Below are 19,027 nucleotides of genomic sequence, written 5' to 3'. Positions count from 1 at the left end.
CACTTCACCCCAGCCACTGACATTTACTCAATCCTGAGCCTTCTATATTTCTCAACTGTAGGCACATTGTAATTTTGTTTTGATGTGCAGAGGCTTTGGGTCAGCACATTGCCTCAGTCAGTGGTGAGCAGCGAGGAAGGAGGATCTCACTCCAAATCCTGCATGATGACTGCCACGTTGCCTGTCCTCCACTACTTCCTGAATAACATGAGACGCGGTTGATATTTTCATTTGGAGCGCAAATTACACTCTCAGGTCTTAGCACTGATGTGTTCATTGGCCGAGGAGGAAGTTTCCAGGTCTGTCAATTGCATATATAAATATATTTTCTGCACCATTTCCATTAGGTATGGCGATTGTCATGAAATCAGGGCTGTGCCATGTACACTGTAAATATTTGATGATTTTAAGAAACTCAAATTCATCACCAGACGAGTGATCTCAGGAGGTTATCGTGCTTTAAATATACTTGACAGGAAATATTACTTTACACTTTAAATATACACCTCATGCACTGGGTGGATTTGTAAAATCTGTAATAGGCCTGTAAAAATAAAATTAATGATTAAATTGTCTGTTTTGGGGGGAGTTAAATTCCTAAGCTTGTGCATAATAATTTGATTTGAAGTTTTTATTGACATTTTTCTGGTATTGAAACCAGACCTTTCGGGAAAAACTGAAACAAATATTTACTTGCTTAATCAAAAAAATTGGCCATAAAATTTGAATCTTTTCCTTTTGGTGAAAACAAAATTGAACATTTGACACGCATAACCACTCCCACTCCTATTCTCTTCAGTACTTTGAAGCATAGGTCTGTGTATGTACAAAAAAATAAATAAATAAAAGTGTGAAGGGGCGGTTAAAGCTTCAGCAGTTTAGTCGGAAACGAGTCAAAAACTCACTTGCCTGTTTTTTGTTTTGTTAAGGCAGCCTGTTTGCAGGATGTTCACCGTTAAATGGTCTGAATGTCTAATCTTAATTTTATCAGCTGGAACGCGGACGCATGCTACAGTCCACTCTTTTTTCTTTTTTCATGTCTAACAGGTGCGTTATTCTTAGTTTACAGCAAGCTGCAGTATTCCAGTCTGTTCACAATTAATGATCTGTGGCATAACACCCATTAACACTTTTCTAATGTGACACAAAAATATGGATAGTATTATCATTAAGGAAATTATGATGGAGGCATGGAAAAATCCCATTAGCACGGCTGTCAGTGCTCTTGACATGCGGCTCAGTGTGTTGGACTGGGCGTCGCGGGAGCTGGCCGATATGTCTTCTTATTCCATGGCATGTGTCTCTCTTGTTGTCATGGATTGTCTGCCACATGGAGAAACAGTTCTGATTCAGAGACAATGACTGATTTCCTCCACTGCCGCAAATGAAATGCTACATTTCCGCGGTTTCTTTCTTTTTCTTGTCTTTTTTTTCCTCTCCTCTTGTCTCGTTTGCATTTATGAATAGCATTAATATTTTTGGAAGCTGAAGTTGCAATAATTGCATAATGAGATTATTGATTCGTGACATTTTTATAGTGCTGCTAGTGGAGTTCTCTCGCGCTCTCTTTCTTTTCTTTTTCTTTTTTCTTTTGCTTACAATGCAAGGCAAAATATAGATTATAAATATTATGCAACATGATTAACACGCTCCTCTATTGCAAATTATTTATGACACCAATCACCAGTTCAAATAATGCTCATTAAGAAAGTTATTCATGTGCAGTGTGTGTTCTCCTCCCTCCCTCCCAACCCTAATTGAGGAGCGTTGACCTCTTGACCCGAGCTAAATTGAGTTGTAGTCCCTGTGGCGAGCGTCTCCTTCCCGGTCAGTCAGGGCGGATTACACAGCCATTGTGTTCGGCACTTTATCGTCCAAGCTGGCTGTAACCAAGCAGATGAGTCACGCATATCCAGGAACACACTCAGGGCTTTTTTTTTTTAATGTCTGAGAAGTGCTGCGAGATACCCTCACACACAAACAGAGACACACCAAATTTGTGGCAATGCTCGCATAAAGGCACAAGACATGTACGGCATTAAATGCACGTATCTGTGGACATACACACTTCCCAAAGCAGCAGGAATTCATTTGATGGATTTGAAAAAGTCCAAGCTTCTGCGACTCTGCCTTATTCATCTCTGTTAAGCCATTAGTTGTTGCTGTTATGGCGCGTCATGGTTTGTGCGCATGTAAATTAGCGTGGGGTATTTTTTCAGTTGTTCAGTTGTGAGGGTTTTTTTTGGTTTTGTTTCGTTTTGCGTTATTTTTTTAATTTTTTGCTCCTCGTTCTGTTCCGATATAAAATGAATTCATTTCCTAAAAAGTAAGCGTCCCGTCTTGGGAATTGTCACTCACGATATAATGACAGTTACTCCACATTCATTTTTTTTGTGTGTGTGTGTTTGGCCATTGTGTTAATTAGCGGCCTTTAATGCTGTGCCACTTGTTGTGGGATTATGTTTTTCCTGCTCCGCATTTTGAAAATCAAAGGAGCTGTGCTGAAATGGTCCCATGTGTGTTTGGTATTGTATCAACAAAACCTTGCAGCATGATTACAGTTTGTCACTGACTGAGTGATACACTGTACCTTGTCAAACATTAATTAACTGATAGCAGTGATGCATTTACAGCAGTGTGGACTGAGTTGCAGTCAGCTGAAGTCATTATGAGGTAATCATGAGCTTCAGAGTATATTAATTAAAAGTGCCCACCCTATTTATATATGTACTGTTATGACTGTTCATCAAATGTCCAGCTAGAAGGAAACGTCACAGGAGTTTGGCCTGACTTGACAGCTTACCCTCTATGATTGCTCCTAGCTAGCTATTAATTATCTAGCAGACAGGTGCAAATGAGAAAAGAATTTGCACTGTGATGGAAGTTGTTTACTTTAAATGGCAAAACTTTTAATAAGTTCACCGTGGTGACAAATCATCGCAAACCGCTGTAATGTTTAAGTTCTTATGGCATTGTAAAATAGAATTTTCTGCCTGAACTCCCTCATCTCACCAACAGGGACGGTAATCAAAACAAAAACTCCGGCTCCCACCACCAATCTCTGATAGAACCATGGGGGATTTATTAGGACCCCCTATCTCTAGCCCATTTAAATGATTCTAGATGCAAGGCGCTCAACGGTGTTAGAGAAACTCATTAAACTCTCAGGGCGCCAGCCACTAAGGCCTCCTTTAAGAGGACAAGGTTTCTCTGTTGGCTGAAACAGTCCTCTTTGGAGGCTCTGAGGGATATATACCTCCACGGTGTCCAACTATGTCTGCTCCATCACTTTTAATTGATTTAGCTAATTAATTGCTAGACCCATGACCATTTGTTTTGCATATTTTCTTCCTACATCAATTATAATTGTTGCTCGGGGAAATATTCAAGATATTCGGAAAACATCCCTGTATGTAACTGAATTTACATTGTCGTTTCTTTACAAGTTTATTTTGAATAAAAGCTCCTTTTTTTCTATATTGGAGTTCCTTGAAAATTCACTTTTGGCTGGACACTGGATGACAGCGAACCATAGTCGCTCCATCGTTTGCCGTCTTCATAAGAAACAGCTCGACACTTTCCTCTTCATTTTTCACTGAAGTTTGACACCCCACTTGACACTAACTTGTGCTCCCCTGTGGAAAAGGCTTCTGCCACCATAGGATCCTGGCTTAATTATGCAAAGTACAGGATATTTTGTGCGATTTTAAAAGTGCGCCAGTTTCTGCTTTGGCAGTCACTGCCACACTCCCCTACTGGGAGGTCCTGTCAGACTCCCCCTTCCTCTTTGCCCAGGAAAATGAAAGGCTAGAAAGAAAAGACATAATGGAGAATGCATTTCAACTGCAGGGGTGGAACGCAGAGGCGTAAGAAGTCCTCAGTGAGACCCTCATTTTACATGGAACAGGTGGGAGACTCTTTTGTTCTCTTCCCGCTGTTAAAATCCATTTCATTTCTTGTACTTGACATGCCACGAGGAACTCTCACCAGTTCCAAAAAGGCTCCAATGTAAAAGGTTCTTACCTTTTACTAAACACAAGTCGTGTTTTTCAAGGCCGGTGCTGTTGTCAGAAAGTCAAAAGTGGTTTAGCTGCCATGCACCTAATGAGCAGATGCGAGTGCCGATCAAGCCGTCACTATTTTGTCACCCACCCTGTTAAAGAGCAAAAACACTTTGCAGCCACTTTGGCTGCATCAATTTTCTACGTGTCTATTGGCGTCTTATTACATTTGTATACTTTACTGTAAGTTTCATTTTGGATCACAGGATCACAGCTTTAGGAAGATACATATTTATGCTGCAGTGCTCTTTTCATGATGCCAGTCTAACGTAGCTAACCAGTGCACCGTGCAACCTTCTTACTAATATAGTCATCAAGGTATTTTTCACTTGGTCACTGTTGATGTTGGGAGTGTGTTTCATGGGAGACGTTCATAATTCATCACGTCATTACTCAGTCCAATATGTTATTTACGTGGGTGGCTGTTTGCCTTGTTGCCAAACCTCATACATATGAAAGGCTTGTGCGGATTGCCAAACCACAGGTTGAGCTTTGGAAAGCTGCTGAAATCTCCTGGAGTTTCCATATAGAAAATCTCAATAGTAAATAATAGAAAAGAAGGAAATCTCAATGTGTCTAACTTGTTTTTCGCTGTTAACTGTTTCTTTCCCTCTATTTCTCCCCCTTCTCTTTTTCTGGCAGTAGAAGACAATGTGACAGAGGACCAGCACAGTCCTGGGCAGACTGCCATTCCAAGCGGTAATGCTCCATTTCATATTTCATCATTTTCGGCTGGAAAGTGGATCATGTGTCTCTGTGTGCGTTTGTGTGTGTGCGCCTATGTGTGTGCGTCTGTCTGTAAAATTTTTGTTGGGACCAGAATGAAATAAAGTATGTGCTTCCTGTTTCTGAGGTTTTCTTGCTGTAAACTGAATGGTTGCATGTGTTTTTTATAACTCAAGCGCTTTAGTGCATTTTCCGTGTTTGTGTGCATGCATGCAGGTGTGCCTATAGCTGTCCTTGTGTTTCTGTGTGTTCTTGCCTCTTTTTTTTTTTAACGCTCTTTGTTTCCAAACCCTCTGTATGATGTAGAATAGAGCTACGCAGATGAATGTGTCCTGTCTCCACGCGTGCCATTCACAGTGGCCCTCCAGGAACAGAGCGGTAATTCAGGTCAGGCTAGCAGAAAGCCCCCTATGAATGAAGCCTGCTCCTGATGCACCACACTGTATATTTTCATTTCATTTGTCTCTGGTAAAGGTTAAGTCTCAGGCGTGGTTATTTTAAACCCGATATGGATGGTTTTGCCCAGCAGGCTGGGGACCCTGGGTACTCCTAGGCTGCCACATTAGTCCAGCATTTACCCATAGCTTTCTGAGTGCCTCTGTGTAAAATACAGGAGCTGTATGCATTACTGCAGTAAATCCTGCCTTAACTCACTTGCTCACTAGTACTCAGTAACTCATGTTTTTGTCTGATGTCTTGTTTGTTAGCTGGTATCTTAAGGTAGATGTGAGGTTCTTGCACTGATTTAGAAAGAAGCAGTTTTTGCACATATATTTTTCTGCTATCTGTCCTGTATGTTTCCGACTGAGCTTTTCCTCTTCATCAGACTTACTAGTAAACTCTTTTGCCGCATATTTGTGTATGGCTAAACTAAATAGTCGGGCCAATACATCTTCTGTTGTGTTAATTTGTATTGATGGCTATTGGTGGGTGGTTCTTTGAAAAGAATCTGCCTCCTTTGCCCATCTAACCCCGGCTCAAGGGATGAAGGACTGGGCATAAGAGGCAGACTTGCCTCGGAGACCTCCTGTCATCCAGAGCCAAAGCAGAGCTAATGAGTGTGCCTGATTACAACGACCCCCTCAGACACACGAATCTCCCCTCTCCCCGTCTCTGCGCCGCCTCTATCTCCAGAGCGAGGGGAGACAGCCGCCACATGATCGATGTCTGCCTGTGGAGAAATCAGGAGGGCGCACAAATTAATTTCTCACTTTCCTCATTTGACTTCGTTTGACTGATTTATTTTTTAACCTCCTCTCAGGATGCAGCTTGACGACTGGTCAATGAGGAAAGAGTTGTTTGCAGCGATGAACTTTTAAGATACAGCGAGCTTTCGTTTTGCCTATCTGTCACCTGTCTGGGTTTTAAAATGCAGTAATTCTACATAATGTCCCAACAAGTCCTTATAAAATCAAACTGAAAAGCAGCAGAAAGAGCTTACCTGATTTTCATGCGTTTGCTACTTTGACGGACGGGGCCACAATAGCCATTAGACTTCTGACAAGCTAAGGGCTTCACCAGACATGGTGTCAGGATCTGCCTCATAAGTAGACCCCCAGTTGCGCTCTTCTGTGACTCTGCAAGCATTCTGCAGGCCCTGCATCCTGTTTCTTATTCATGTTTGATATGTAGCAAAGGCAAAGGAGAAATGCTAACAAAAGAGGCCCTCTAAAAGATAGACAGTATTATGCATAGTATAGAGGGGCAGGAACAGTGTGATATCTGAGATTTAATGAGGCAGTGTGCTTTTTTACCCAGAGAGTCTGGAGCAGGCTTAAGATCTGCAGCTTGGCTTTACCACTGCGCTGCCTGTGTGTAATTATAACCACATGCTCAGTGCTTTTTCTTCTCTTTTATATATACATCCCTTTCTTTTTCTTTTTTTTTTTTTTTTTTTTTGCTCTTGGCTATTACAGATTGAGGCTTTTTTTTCTTTCTTTCTTTGTTTCTTTTTTTTTTTTAGAAGACTGTGTCAGCTCTGTCAAAGTGGAGTGGAGTGAGGCAAATAGAAGAGTTTCAGAGATCTGAAGGGGTGTCTGGGTGGCTAGGTGCTCTAGTGTGGAGTAGTGTAGCGTATTGGTGCGGTGTCTGAGACTCTGGCTCTGGCTGAGGTTGAGGCTGCCCACAGATCAATGTACTGCAGGGCTCGCAACAGCAGGAAGAGGAAAAGGCTCTTTCACTACACCACTTCAGAAAATCATATTCTCTATTATTCATTTCCTTTGATGTTTTACTGCACTAATGGCATAGCAAGGCGCTCCGTGCAATATTATCACTGCCTGTGAGAGCGCGAGTGAGACGGCTGAACAGGAGAAAGAGCATTTGGTGTGTTCAAATGTTGTTTCTCATTCAGCTTCTTTGATTTCCATTCTTCTTTGTGTGCTCATATCTTTTCTGGTGCAGAGATTTTAATGGCGGATGATGCCATCTGTATACCTGTGATTATATGTGCTGCTTGCTTCATGAGCTGCTCTCTGTTGTCTCCGTTGTTTGTTCTTGCCTCTCCTGTAATTGTTTGACACCTTTTCTCCCTTCCTTTGCTACTCTTATCTTCATCTCAGCGTGCATCATAAAATTTTCATAAAAATACTACATGTTTATTTGTAATTTATAACAAGGTGCCAAACACTTTCTGCCAGTGCACCACTTTAAGCTCGTCTTTAGCGCTCTAAGAGAAACGGCGTTTGACAAACACCTCTGCTAATCGGCGTTCAAATTTAAAATGCATCAAATGACTGACTAATAATTAGACTTTAATTTGAATCAGAAGAATTAGAAGCAGATACTATATCGCAGATACAGACCCCCCCCCACACACACACACACATGTAAATTCTTGACAATTACTAACAATCTGGCAAGTGTCAAGCTCACAGCCCTGTCGCCGCATCATATTCTTTAATGATGGCGAATCAGTGGATGTGACGGTTTAAGCGGAGAGCCCCGAGTCCCATCCTCACAGAGGAGGATATACTTGGAGGCACATGTGGCATTAGAATGTAGTGTGACCTATATATGGTGGGTTCTCGGCAAAAAAAAAAAAAAAGTTTCAGATTTTTAAATAATGAGGTGCCGGCAAGCGTGTGAAGGTTATTCAATCTTAATGTCCTCCTATTTCTGACAGCCTCCCTCACTCTGATAAAGAAGCGTGCCCACCTTTGATCAGGCCTGCCGACACGTGTCGAGAGAAGCTGCTTGCTGGTTGGAATAAATTCTTAATTCGAACTTGGGGGTGGGTTGTTGTAGGACGGGGTGCCATGGAGAGAGGGGAGGGGCGGGGTGGTGGAGCGGGGGCATCGTAAGATCAGGATCTTTGTAACATCATGGGGAAATGAGGAGATGGGTGCACTGGTAATGATGTTTTTGACACCCAAGTTCTTTCGCTGCACAAAGGAGGCTCCGTCAGGCTAAACCCTGATGGAGCCTGTATCTACAGGCAAGTAAGAACATGGCCCTCAGTGGTTTCACACTTTTTTGTGCTCAGTATGTCTCAGATGCATTTGAGTCAAATTCAGATTAAAACCCTGACATCCGTTAGATTTTGTGCTTCAAAATGTGTGCCTGGCATCCACAACTACTTTTCTGTCTTCTCTTTATTGTAGGCCCACCAAGTTTTTATGAATTTTTCTAGCTTAGGGTTAGATATTAAATCTCCAGTGTTAAGGTTCACGCAGAGAGTTAACTTTTTAGATTAAAATTCTATTAACAGGCTTGGCCAGACAGTTCACTTTATATTATTATTTTTTTTATTATTATATTTTCTTCTATCCCTCTGTGCTCATGCCTCCCTCTCTCCCTGTGGTCAGTGTCTGCACCTGTCACAGTGTGTGGGCCAGACAGTGGGGGATGAGGCTACGCTTCCTTGCTAGGGACCACGGGTCCCTGGTGGGGCTAATGGAGCAGCGAAGAGAATATCAATTAAAAGGTTATAAATATTTAAAAGCAAAAAATATTCAATAATATAAGGGTAGGGGGTCCAGGAGAGTCTTCAACTCACAAGATGAAAGTTGTGGCATGATAAATGTCACTAGGCACCATAAGAGACCATAAGTGTGCGCGTGATGGATGGATTTGGACCCGGACAGATATTACATGGCTCTAAAGACGTCAATCACCATTCAGATCCCCACATTTTATTAGTACAGTATTAATGTGCTTTTAGTACAATAAAGGTTTGAAATTTATCCTTAGAAATCATTTTGTTAGATCTTCATTATATCCCCCCTATGAATAATTTCTCAGTCGCAGCTATGATCATCTTCCTTTGAGCTGCCCTTATCAGAGTATGGATCAGCGGTCAGTGTAGCCTCTCTCTTGTCCTTACCTTCCACGCCGACGCTGTTAAGATGCTTATCTGAAATTTACAAGGGTGTTAATTTGAACCTTTGTTTTAAACTAACAAGGGCGTTGGGCCTGATGAAAAATTCTCAATATCTTACACATCTTCGCCCAATATTCCACAGCCATCCCAAGCATGCTGGTATCGATCTGCTGTCCAGCCAGTAGAGGCTGGTAGAAGAGAATGTCCTGATCTGATGGATTACTGTATGAGGCCCAGAGGCACAGGAACCTCAGTATTGATGTGGCTCTTTAATCCCACGGTTGGACGTGACCTTGCCGTGTCTAAACCCCCACGCCCCCAGAGCGACTTTCCAAACCACCGCCCCCATCCCCTTCCCCCAAACATGTAACAGTTTACACTTCCAGTGCCGCATCGCTACAGCTCAGGTCGCTCACCTCAGCGGAGTACAATGACCCAGCTCGGATTCGCTGAAAGTTAGAGCAGAAAGTTGTTACCTAAAACAAGAGAAAGCAAGGGATTGGAAATCAAACTTACAAATGCATAATGCTGATCCTTTTCCCCGGTAATCATAAAAAAAAGTTATTTTATTTGGTCGTTATTGTGGATCTATGAAATAATATGAGAATACCAGTGAAATTCATCCACGCTCTGCTCAGAGGAATGTATTTCTATTTCAGATTAGACATAAAATGCTTAAATGTAGCCATCAGTTGTTTTCCCTGACAGGACCATGCTGTAATATTAGAGAAATTAATGATTCATGAAGGCCTTTGGGAAAAAAAAGAAAGTTTTAACCTCCTCCACAGGCACCCTGTAAAAAAACACACACATGAAGTGTTCATATTTCTGTGCATATTGTGAATTCTGTGCCTCTGTGTGCGGATGAATCATAACTCTATATTGTGTGGCTTTTGGCCTCAGTCAGAAGTGTTTCCCCCCAGAGCAAGAAAGGCCTGCATCTGTGAGGATTGGGTTGGGATTTTCATTTTCTTGAAACACCTTCTGTTCTGTTCTGCATGGTCCCACCGGGGACCACAGTGCTGATATTTTTAGAGGGCATGTTCCGAGAGCCTCAGTCGCCAAGAGGGAAGGACAATGGAGGGTGTGATGTTACATCAATACTTGGCGCAAGTGGGGGAAAGAAAAAAAATCCTGGGTGGCCTTGATGAGTTCTCGACCGCCTTTCCTCAAGGAATTTCACAGTTTAAGAGCACCCTAACAGAAAGAGGACCTAAAATGGCCGCCCCAGTGTACATGCACCCAGCGCCAGTACAGCCACACCTGCACACTTTTGGTGCCACGCACTCCTTGTCCTCAGGCTCTGTTAACTGTGTGCGGGGTGAAAAAAACAGGCTTACTCCTAACGTTCCCCTCCGGAGTTTCCAGACAAGCCGAGGAACACTTATTGGAGTGGGGCTTAAAATGGCTGCCAGTGAAGTGCAGAGGCTCTTCTTCCACCCCGCAAAAGCCTAACCAGGGTGGCGTGATTGTTTGATTGTAAGTATGGTGTTTTAATTAGACGTATTGTGAAGTGTAAAGGTCGCAATGTGAGGAGAGACAGGGCTGCGGGCCATTCCGCCTATTAATAAGATACTATTCCAAGCCGCTTTGGCTTAACTACGTGTCAGAATGAAGATATGCGTGGAACGCTGCGAGTGAGCAATGCAAGGTTTGATTTGCTGTCGGAATGCTTTAGTATCACGTGAAGAACTTCAGATTAGAGTGGTAATTTGAAAGATGGTTCCTCCTGATTCAGGGTAGTAAGTTGCCCACCCCTGGCACTGCTGCAGCACAAAGCCAACGAGAGACAAAACTGCAGATGGATTGAAGAATATTGATGTGCGCGACCCGCAGCTGCCTGCGAGCAAAGCTGAATAATTTAGGGAAGTGTGTCGTGACGACAGCCCAACACACAGCAATCTCAGTTTTTGTGTGTCTTCCTGCGCTATGCTACATACATCCACAGTTCTGGTCTAAATGTCTGAGTAATATGGCAAGGTCTTTCTCCTCTGATAGATGCTGACTGATGCAATTCAGCACTCGCTGGCAGAATTTCATATTTCTTTGGTCCAGCCAAAACTGCAATCCAGGATTTATTAACTACACATATTCCCATCAGTCTAGTTTCATATACTGAAGTTTTGCTTGGGTGAAGCAGGGCAAACACAACGTAAAACCATTTCTAATAACAGAGGGTGCGTGCTTGTGTGTTTGTATGTGTGTGTCGGATTTGTGTGTGCGAGCGTTGTACCGCCTTCTCCGCCTGTATATCTCTCGCCCGCACCTGCCCAACCGTTCTGTTATGGCATGAGTGGTTGAGTTACAGAGGCCCAAATTGAACCTGCATTTTTATTACAGCTTTTATTATTGTTTTTATTAAATCCAGAGTCTAGAAATCCATTTTATTGTCACCCAGAGGAAGCCGTAGTACCTCACTGTGTGGGTCACCCCTCTGACTATGTGGTGCTGTCATTTCCTGTGGCTCGGCAGATCCAGAGTGCGCCCTCGAGAGGGCGGCGGAGGATGGTGAGACCGGGCATCTAAGGAAGAGGCTGCTCTCTCCAGAGGAAGGAGAGGAGGGAGAGGAGGAGGACGAGGAGCCCGCGCTGCACAGCTGCGACAGCTGCCGGCAGGTGTTCGAGTCGCTGAGCGATCTCACCGAACACAAGATTAATCAATGCCAGCTGACAGGTAAACAACGTTCAGCCCACCGAGCCTCCCCTCCACTCTGCCACTCAGCTCTTCTCCCACTCTCACTCTATTCTTTCATCTGAGAATATGCCACACTATGTGTGTTAGTACACTGCACCAAGGGGAGCACAACACCAGACTACCAGTTTCTTTGGTAGATATCCAGCAGCACAGGCCTCCACACACATAGCGCATTAGTTATATTGTGCTGTGCGTTAATATCATCAGAAACGACATACAAACAGGCCTACACGTGCCCATTAAAATAGATAGCAGTATATGTATTTATAGTACGAGCCACGTGTCCTTGCATGTGTCAGTGTAAGGTTTTATACAGCACCATACTAATTCGAAACGTTTCACTAACACCGAGTGTTAGTAACGTGGAGCTAGAAGGTCCCACAGTAACCAGACCACCAACTGGAAATGGATCTTTGCTCCAGGAAAGTCCCTCAGCTGCTCCCAGTGCGAGCTAGCTGCGGTAGTAATACCTTGTGGGATTGAAAGAGAAGGATGCCATTGGCAGACTGTGTCATTGACCTGTTGATGGATGAATAGGACTATAAATACCCTGACAAGGTGGCAGACAGAACTAATGATGTGAACTGAAGGTTTCCATGTGCTTCTCCTGGACTTGCTGTCCTCCTTTACATGCCCTGACAGGCCCGTATTGAGAAACACCATCTGATACTCATTTCCTAGTGTTTGGGCACATGTCTCGTCTCTTTCTACTGTCAAAAATAAAGTGAACTAAAATGTCCTGTTTCTGTTTCAGATGTAGTACAGACGCTATTGTTTGTCATTCAAAAGAAAAGCCAAGAGATGTTTCAGAGAACGTCTTTTTCAGCTGCCCGTACGATTGAGTTGCATTCAGTCTTTAAGTATGATGACTAGCCTGTTTCATTTGGGCCCAAAGTCCAATAAAGTCATGTAGTGCATGGTGTGTAAAAATGCCAGTCATAATTCTTAAATGACAGTCATTGCCTCTGTTATCATGAAGATTTTTCTCTTTAATATGTTTAATATTTCTCACTGAATCCAGTAATCGACTCTTTTATTGATGCCCCAGGGATGGTAAATGGACACAAGAGGAGAAATTGCAAGCAAGAAAGTTTATGGCTTAAAGATACACTCGATAATTGAAGTGGAATAGATAGCACATTGAATTTTAAATAGAAAATGAATACATGTATAATGTATATATATAAATGGATATAACATAAGACGGACAAAATACCTCAGCTGCACTAGCAACATAAAAAGTAAGCTGGTAATGCAAAAAGATTGTTTTAATGCTAGCTTTTATACAATGTGAAATCTTGCGCTGATGTAAGCCGTTCAACATTTGCAGGAAACAACAACCTCCACCAATTAGAGATGTCGCTGTTTCAGTGAAGTTTTGTAGGGTAGTTCTTTTCCGTGACATTGCAAATAAGATGGGTTTTGAAAAAACAAGACTGATATCATGGTTCCTGCAAGAACACATACTGTTGTTTCACAGTGTTGTAGCTCATGGTAAGTCTACATTACAACACCATGGCTCATAATCAAAACCCCTGCTTCTGAAACATCACTGTTGCGCTCTATTAGAGGTAGTCCTTTAAGCCTTGTGGTTATGTGCTCCAAGTTCAATGTCACAGCTTACTTTATCCATTTCAAATTTAAAGCCTTGGAGCATCTCAGTACATAGAAACCCTTCCTAACAAGGCTTTTATTGTGAAAATTTGTAAGAAAGTGTTGTATAAGCCTCATATTGTAACCTGAGGTTGTTGTTTTTTTAAACACTAATTTTTTTGTTGGGTCACTCACCAGCAGGATGTTATTGCTGACCAGCTGACAGACACAGTTGTCGGGGTCATGCGCCTCTCTGACTGTAAGGAATCTTCCCCAGCTGGTGGAAATAGTATTTACGTGTGTTATGCCCAATCTTAGAATGTTTCAGCTAGCACTTTCGTGTGTGCCCAGCAATAGTCTCTTTTCTGTTTACATTCAAGCACAGTTTGATTTCATATTTTGCAACCCACAGTCAGCAAACCACAAATTATAGGTTAGATATCCCATGAGTTTTACAAAGATTTTCCATTAACTGTGAGACAGCCTCAAGTCTTGTGTTTTTGTGTACTCAGTATGTAAAAATGCTTTCTGTTACCCTCCTGTCTGTGTTAATTTAAGCAGAAATGCATACATGTGCACTGCACAATTGACTTTATGCCCTGCCATGTGTTTAAACTCAGAAGAAGCGACACTCAATCAGCTAAAGGTGTGAAAACTGAGTGCACACTTCACTTCAGCATTACTGTCATCCAACAAAAAAAATGACTGGTCTAAGGGAAAGAAAGTGCAGAGTCTCCTGTCACCCTTTTTTTTTCTTCAATCTGACACCCAATTCAATCAAGTCGTTGCAGATGTGTAGACAGTCTTTGTTTGGGGACAGTTTGAGGAATGCAGAAAGAACCCCCCCCCCACAAAGGATGTTATTTAAGCCAGACTGGGACATCTAACACTTAATTAATTAAAGTTCTTCCTATACTTATGCTGTTGCACAACACTGAGAAAACAATAATGTTATAAAGTTGTGTTTGTGATTCAGGGACAGGTCTTTAATGTTCAGCAGCATTTTCAGTTTGTGGTCATGACTGACTCAGCCATATTTTTTTTTTTCTATAATTAAGCCTGTCTTTTAAAAATGTCAATCTTATGGACAAATAACTCTTAATTGCTCAATGATGAAAAAAAAAAAACACAGTTTGGATAAGAGCCCCTGTGGAAGCCAAACAAAAGATTCTAATTGCCATTAGGGTATTGTGATTGTGCAGAAACACTCTATTAGTATTCAAACACAGTGGGAGAAAAGAAACTTCTAGATGGCATACTAAGTACTTCGAATGTGCGTGTGTGTGTGTGTGTGAGTATGTGTTTGTGCATTCTCTGGAATATGGGATATGAGATTTCCTATGTGGCATTATGTAGACATCCATGACCAATTAATCTGCCTTACATCAAGTCTCTACTCACAGATGGATCCTTTATTAGAGCCGTTTTCTAATCAACCACCGGCACCTGCTAAACTCTCCATTTTTACGATTTCAAATATTTTATTTTTGGTAAACAAATTGCAGAGCTTGACTGGAACCAATCCATGTATGAAGATTTGCATGCTGACACAACTCTGCATTTTTTCCCCTCCCATCAAAACATATACAGTGAGTTACCTAAGCCAGACAGCCCATATACAGTCACTAAGCTTAAAAAAATACATATTATAAAAGCAGTCGGATAAGGCAAGTGAAATAAAGTCTAAACAGATTCTAACTGTGTGCCGACCACACCCGATGGACAGAGAGAAAGAAAAAGATGTTACATGTCACTGCGATCAATGGCGGCCATTGTCTCTCCCCATCTGGCAGAGGTATAACACCTTTCCATGCACTTAAGCTGAGGCCACTGCAGTGCGCTAAGGGAGCACATGGGTATGGATTGCCTCGTGTCCCCGATGCGATCGGTGCTATTGATCGCACTAATGCTGGACTGCAGAGGAAGGCGAGCGCCTGAGAAAGAGAGCAAGGGAGAAGAAGGGAGATGTGGAGAGTGAAAGAGAGAGAGAGAGTGCTGCAGGAATGTGTCCCCAGGGAGCCCGTCTTGGGCTGGGGCAGGGCTTCAGGAATGCTCCCCAGGAGATCCCAGTGAAGGCTAGGGCAGGGCTGGAAGAATGCTCCTCTAGAGAGTTGAGAGTGGAGGCTGGCTGGGGCAGGGCTAGAAGAATGTTCCCCCAGAGCACCCCTTTAACTCTGGGGCAGAAGTAGAGAGGCTCTGTGGGGGGAGACCCCCCACCCCCCACCCCTCGGCTCCAGAATGGCTGCGGATCAGGTTTCCGTGTGGGGATCAGCATCCTGCCGACATGGCTTTAGGCTACCCTGGGGAAGAGACAGGAGGCTGGAGGCATAGCTATTCCATAGGCCTTTCCAAAAACACTTCACAAATGCTTTGTCTCACTATCACGCTGCATTGTCTGCGCACACTTATATTGTTACCTATCCTTAATAGAGAAAGAGAAACACTGTGTGTGTAGTTTGACTTTTGTTCTCAGTTGGCACAAGACATGTTCATATGCCAGGTATGAGATTGCAGTGGTAGGCAAGGAAACATGCCTTCAGGCCTACTCGCCAAAGAAATACCTTGCTTCTCATCTCATTTCAGCTTGTGTTTACTAGCCCACACTGTAAATAAAAATAACACCTCTAGCTCAGAGTTTAATTCAAAAGATTGCATTTTCACACAGCCTTACTCGGTCAATTCTTCAATTCCGCGTCTCTGAAGGTATTTGAATAGCCTAGTGCACACATGGGCTGTCAGCCTAGTGGCCGTTCTTTCATTATGGGTCCAGCTCCCTTGAGCAACACCTTTTCTTGTGTCCTTCACTAGAGGAGGGGCATGTCTGCTCCCCCCAGAGAGATCTGTGCCCTGCTATTTTAACCCTCTGTGAGATGACCTTTTTAATAAGTGTCTTTCTCTGCTTTCCTGCCGGCCACTGTGCGAGCAAACAGAGCATGTCTTCTGCTTCCCTCAGATAAAGGAATCAATCAGAGTGGGTGCAACAGAGAAAGAGAGAGAGATAACTGGGCCATATATGGATTTATATTATGTAGATTTCCCCTTTTCCTCATCCCTGTAGACACTGCAAAATGCACTCAGCTTCAATAAAACACATTTCAGATTTATGAGAAAAATACAAATGAAACACTAATACTCACTGAAAAACAATAACATCTCCTCACAATGCAGAACATGCTAATATGATAGAAACTCTTTCTCTGTTTGCAATGGGCACCATTTCTTTTTTAAACCTGCTGATATATGTCCCCCCCTCCTTCTATTCCCAACCACAACATGTTTGTTTGAAGTGTTTGAATTCATTTACATCAAGCCTTTGGGTCAGCAGCATGGAAACATTCAGTAATACCCTCAACTATGAACAGACTCCTGGCAGTCCGTGCTTTATACTAACTGTTTCCAACAGGCTCCTATTGGTTGTACTGTTTTTTTTCTACTAACTTTGTGTATTGATCCAACAGCTGCTTTGTGGCTGCCAAGAAGAATGTGCCAAACTGCAAAGACTTTATTCGCTTCAAAAGGGCTCACATAAGAAGAAAAGCGACATGACAAGACCTGATTAGCCGAACTCTGAGCCACCGCCGTTCATCAGAAATTCTGCTGTGTTTTTGCCGGGGTGTCTTGCGACATCCTGGTACAAAGAGCAGCACACTGATTACAAGGCTTTGAAAGGAGGAGAGGCGGTCAGAGGAGAATAGCTACTTCTGGCACAACGCAGCCACTGAAAAGAGACCTCATGCTAGAGTGAGCTCTTACAATTGGGCTTGAGTCTTTCCTGTGTATGTGTTTGTGTGGGGGGCATGTTCTACGTGAGCGTCTGAGAGAAAAGAAAAATAGGTATGGAGGGAAAGAGGTAGAAAAGATATTAAAGTAGATGTTGACTCCGTGGTATAGAGTCCCCGTGCACTTCCTCTTTGTGCAACAGTGCCAGCAACGTTAACAGGAATGTCATTAGGAATTCAAAGCATATGCCCTCGTGAGGACGCCCTCTTTCTCTTTCCCCTGTGCTCCACACGGCACATATTATGCACTGTATAAAGTATTTATTGGTCTTTGTCAGACGAGGGCTGCGTTTTCTGCAGAAAAACCATCAAAATAAGAATAGAGGAACTTGCAGGGTTTTTTTGTGTGTTTTTTTTGCTCGGGTTTGTGGGTTTAAGGCATAAACAACAATGACTAGCACTGCAACTCTTTGCTTTTCTCGTATCCGCATCCCCCATCTATCTAACACTCTGTGTCTCTCACGTTTTTGCTTGTTCAATCAGTCATCCGTGCACACACAAACACTTATTAACGAGCACGAGCATACACGCTCCCTCTCAGCACCTGCGTGCCTGCACTTTGCATTTTAGACGACACATAATTCATCGCCCAGGAGGCTAAACACATGCCGGGACTTCATCCAGTTGACCTCTTTCTTAAGTAGGTAGCCACAAAAGCCGAGATGACATGTGGACAAAACAGAGATAATCTCCTGCACTCACCCAGAACTACAAGCTACAAGCACCTGAGCGAAAAAATATACCAACGACAGTGTTCTTATTTCCCCTTTTTGCTGTGTAGCGGTCCTTTGAAACTACTGTCTTCAGTTCTCTGACAATGACCAGCCCAAGAAGCGGTTGTTTCGGTTTCTCTCACACTCAGTATCTCTCCCTGGCCCTGGCTCTGCCTGCTCTTTGTTCACTCTCTTCCTCAGCCTGCAAGTCTTTTTCAGCGGCACAAGCAGAAGAATGGCACATTAAATCTTAATAGGACTGCGTCTGGCCGTGTTGAATTGCAGAGCGTGTTAAGCCGGCGCTTTCCTCCCCCTTGGCACACGCTTGTGGAAGTGGAAAACAATTGAATAAAAGAAACCGCTCGCTCTCTCTGTAACACAAGTGACTTCGGCTGCTCTGCTGAAACTATGAGATTGAACTGACTCCAGCTCACAAATGGCTTAAGCCCTTACTAAGAGACTGTAAAATGAACATTTGTACTTTTCAAGATGCATATGTGGAAGGTGCACAGAGGATTTACCTGACCACCCACAATGAAGCCGTCGCATTATTCCCTGTTCCAAGTGACAGCTGAAAAACGCTGCTGTAGAACTCTGTGCTTAACTGGTGGCTGAGACAAACAGAGGGTAGAAGTACAGGAGTAACCTAGCTAGGAGGGATATGTGAAATGTATGAAGAGAAGGAGATAAAAAACAGAATATTTAGATTGAATACAGTCAGAAAAAATAACAAAGAAGTAGAGAAAAGACACTGTAAAGGTAGGGAAGAGCCAATCTTAGCAGCAATGTGAGTCCAGGCCTTCTTTGTAAGGCAGTCAGAGGTGGTAATTAGCCAGTGATGAGTTGACGGGTTGTGTGTCCAGTGCTCGGCACTGCTGGGTGGGGCTGTGGGAGGTAGATAAGGCCAGCAGTGGGCTTATCTCTGAGAAGGACAGGCACCAGGCCTGCCAGGCAAATCCACCCACAGACCTGCCGTATTTTATTAACAACATCATTAATGCCAGACAGGTTATGTGCGATGGCTCGGAAGAGAGACGGGAAAAAGTAAAAAACAAATAAAGTCTCAATTCCTGCTTGGCCGGCCGGTCTAAAGTACATAGGCACCGGTTGACGTGTTTTGAAAGCAAGGAGCTTGTGGAG

At 43.1% G+C, this 19,027-nt stretch overlaps 1 protein-coding gene across 5 annotated transcripts in view; it reads left to right on the top strand.

The window, feature by feature from the left end:
• The window catches only part of LOC116316991 (zinc finger protein 521), an 88,770-nt gene that overhangs the window by 3,155 nt on the left and 66,588 nt on the right, over nucleotides 1-19,027 (top strand). For 3 of the 5 annotated variants that reach the window (XM_039602497.1, XM_039602495.1, XM_039602498.1), the window contains exons 2-3: nucleotides 4,704-4,760; nucleotides 11,581-11,781. Coding sequence is in view for 2 of the 5 variants with exons in the window: in XM_039602495.1 (XP_039458429.1) it covers nucleotides 4,704-4,760; nucleotides 11,581-11,781 (258 nt within the window). In the remaining 3 variants the exon portion in view is untranslated. The remainder of the gene's footprint in view (nucleotides 1-4,703; nucleotides 4,761-11,580; nucleotides 11,782-19,027) is intronic. The other 2 variants (XM_031735648.2, XM_039602496.1) reach the window with 1 other exon arrangement.

This window comes from Oreochromis aureus, linkage group 18 (assembly GCF_013358895.1).
Source record: "Oreochromis aureus strain Israel breed Guangdong linkage group 18, ZZ_aureus, whole genome shotgun sequence".
NCBI lineage: Eukaryota > Metazoa > Chordata > Actinopteri > Cichliformes > Cichlidae > Oreochromis > Oreochromis aureus.
This window is presented reverse-complemented; position numbering and strand designations above follow the sequence as displayed.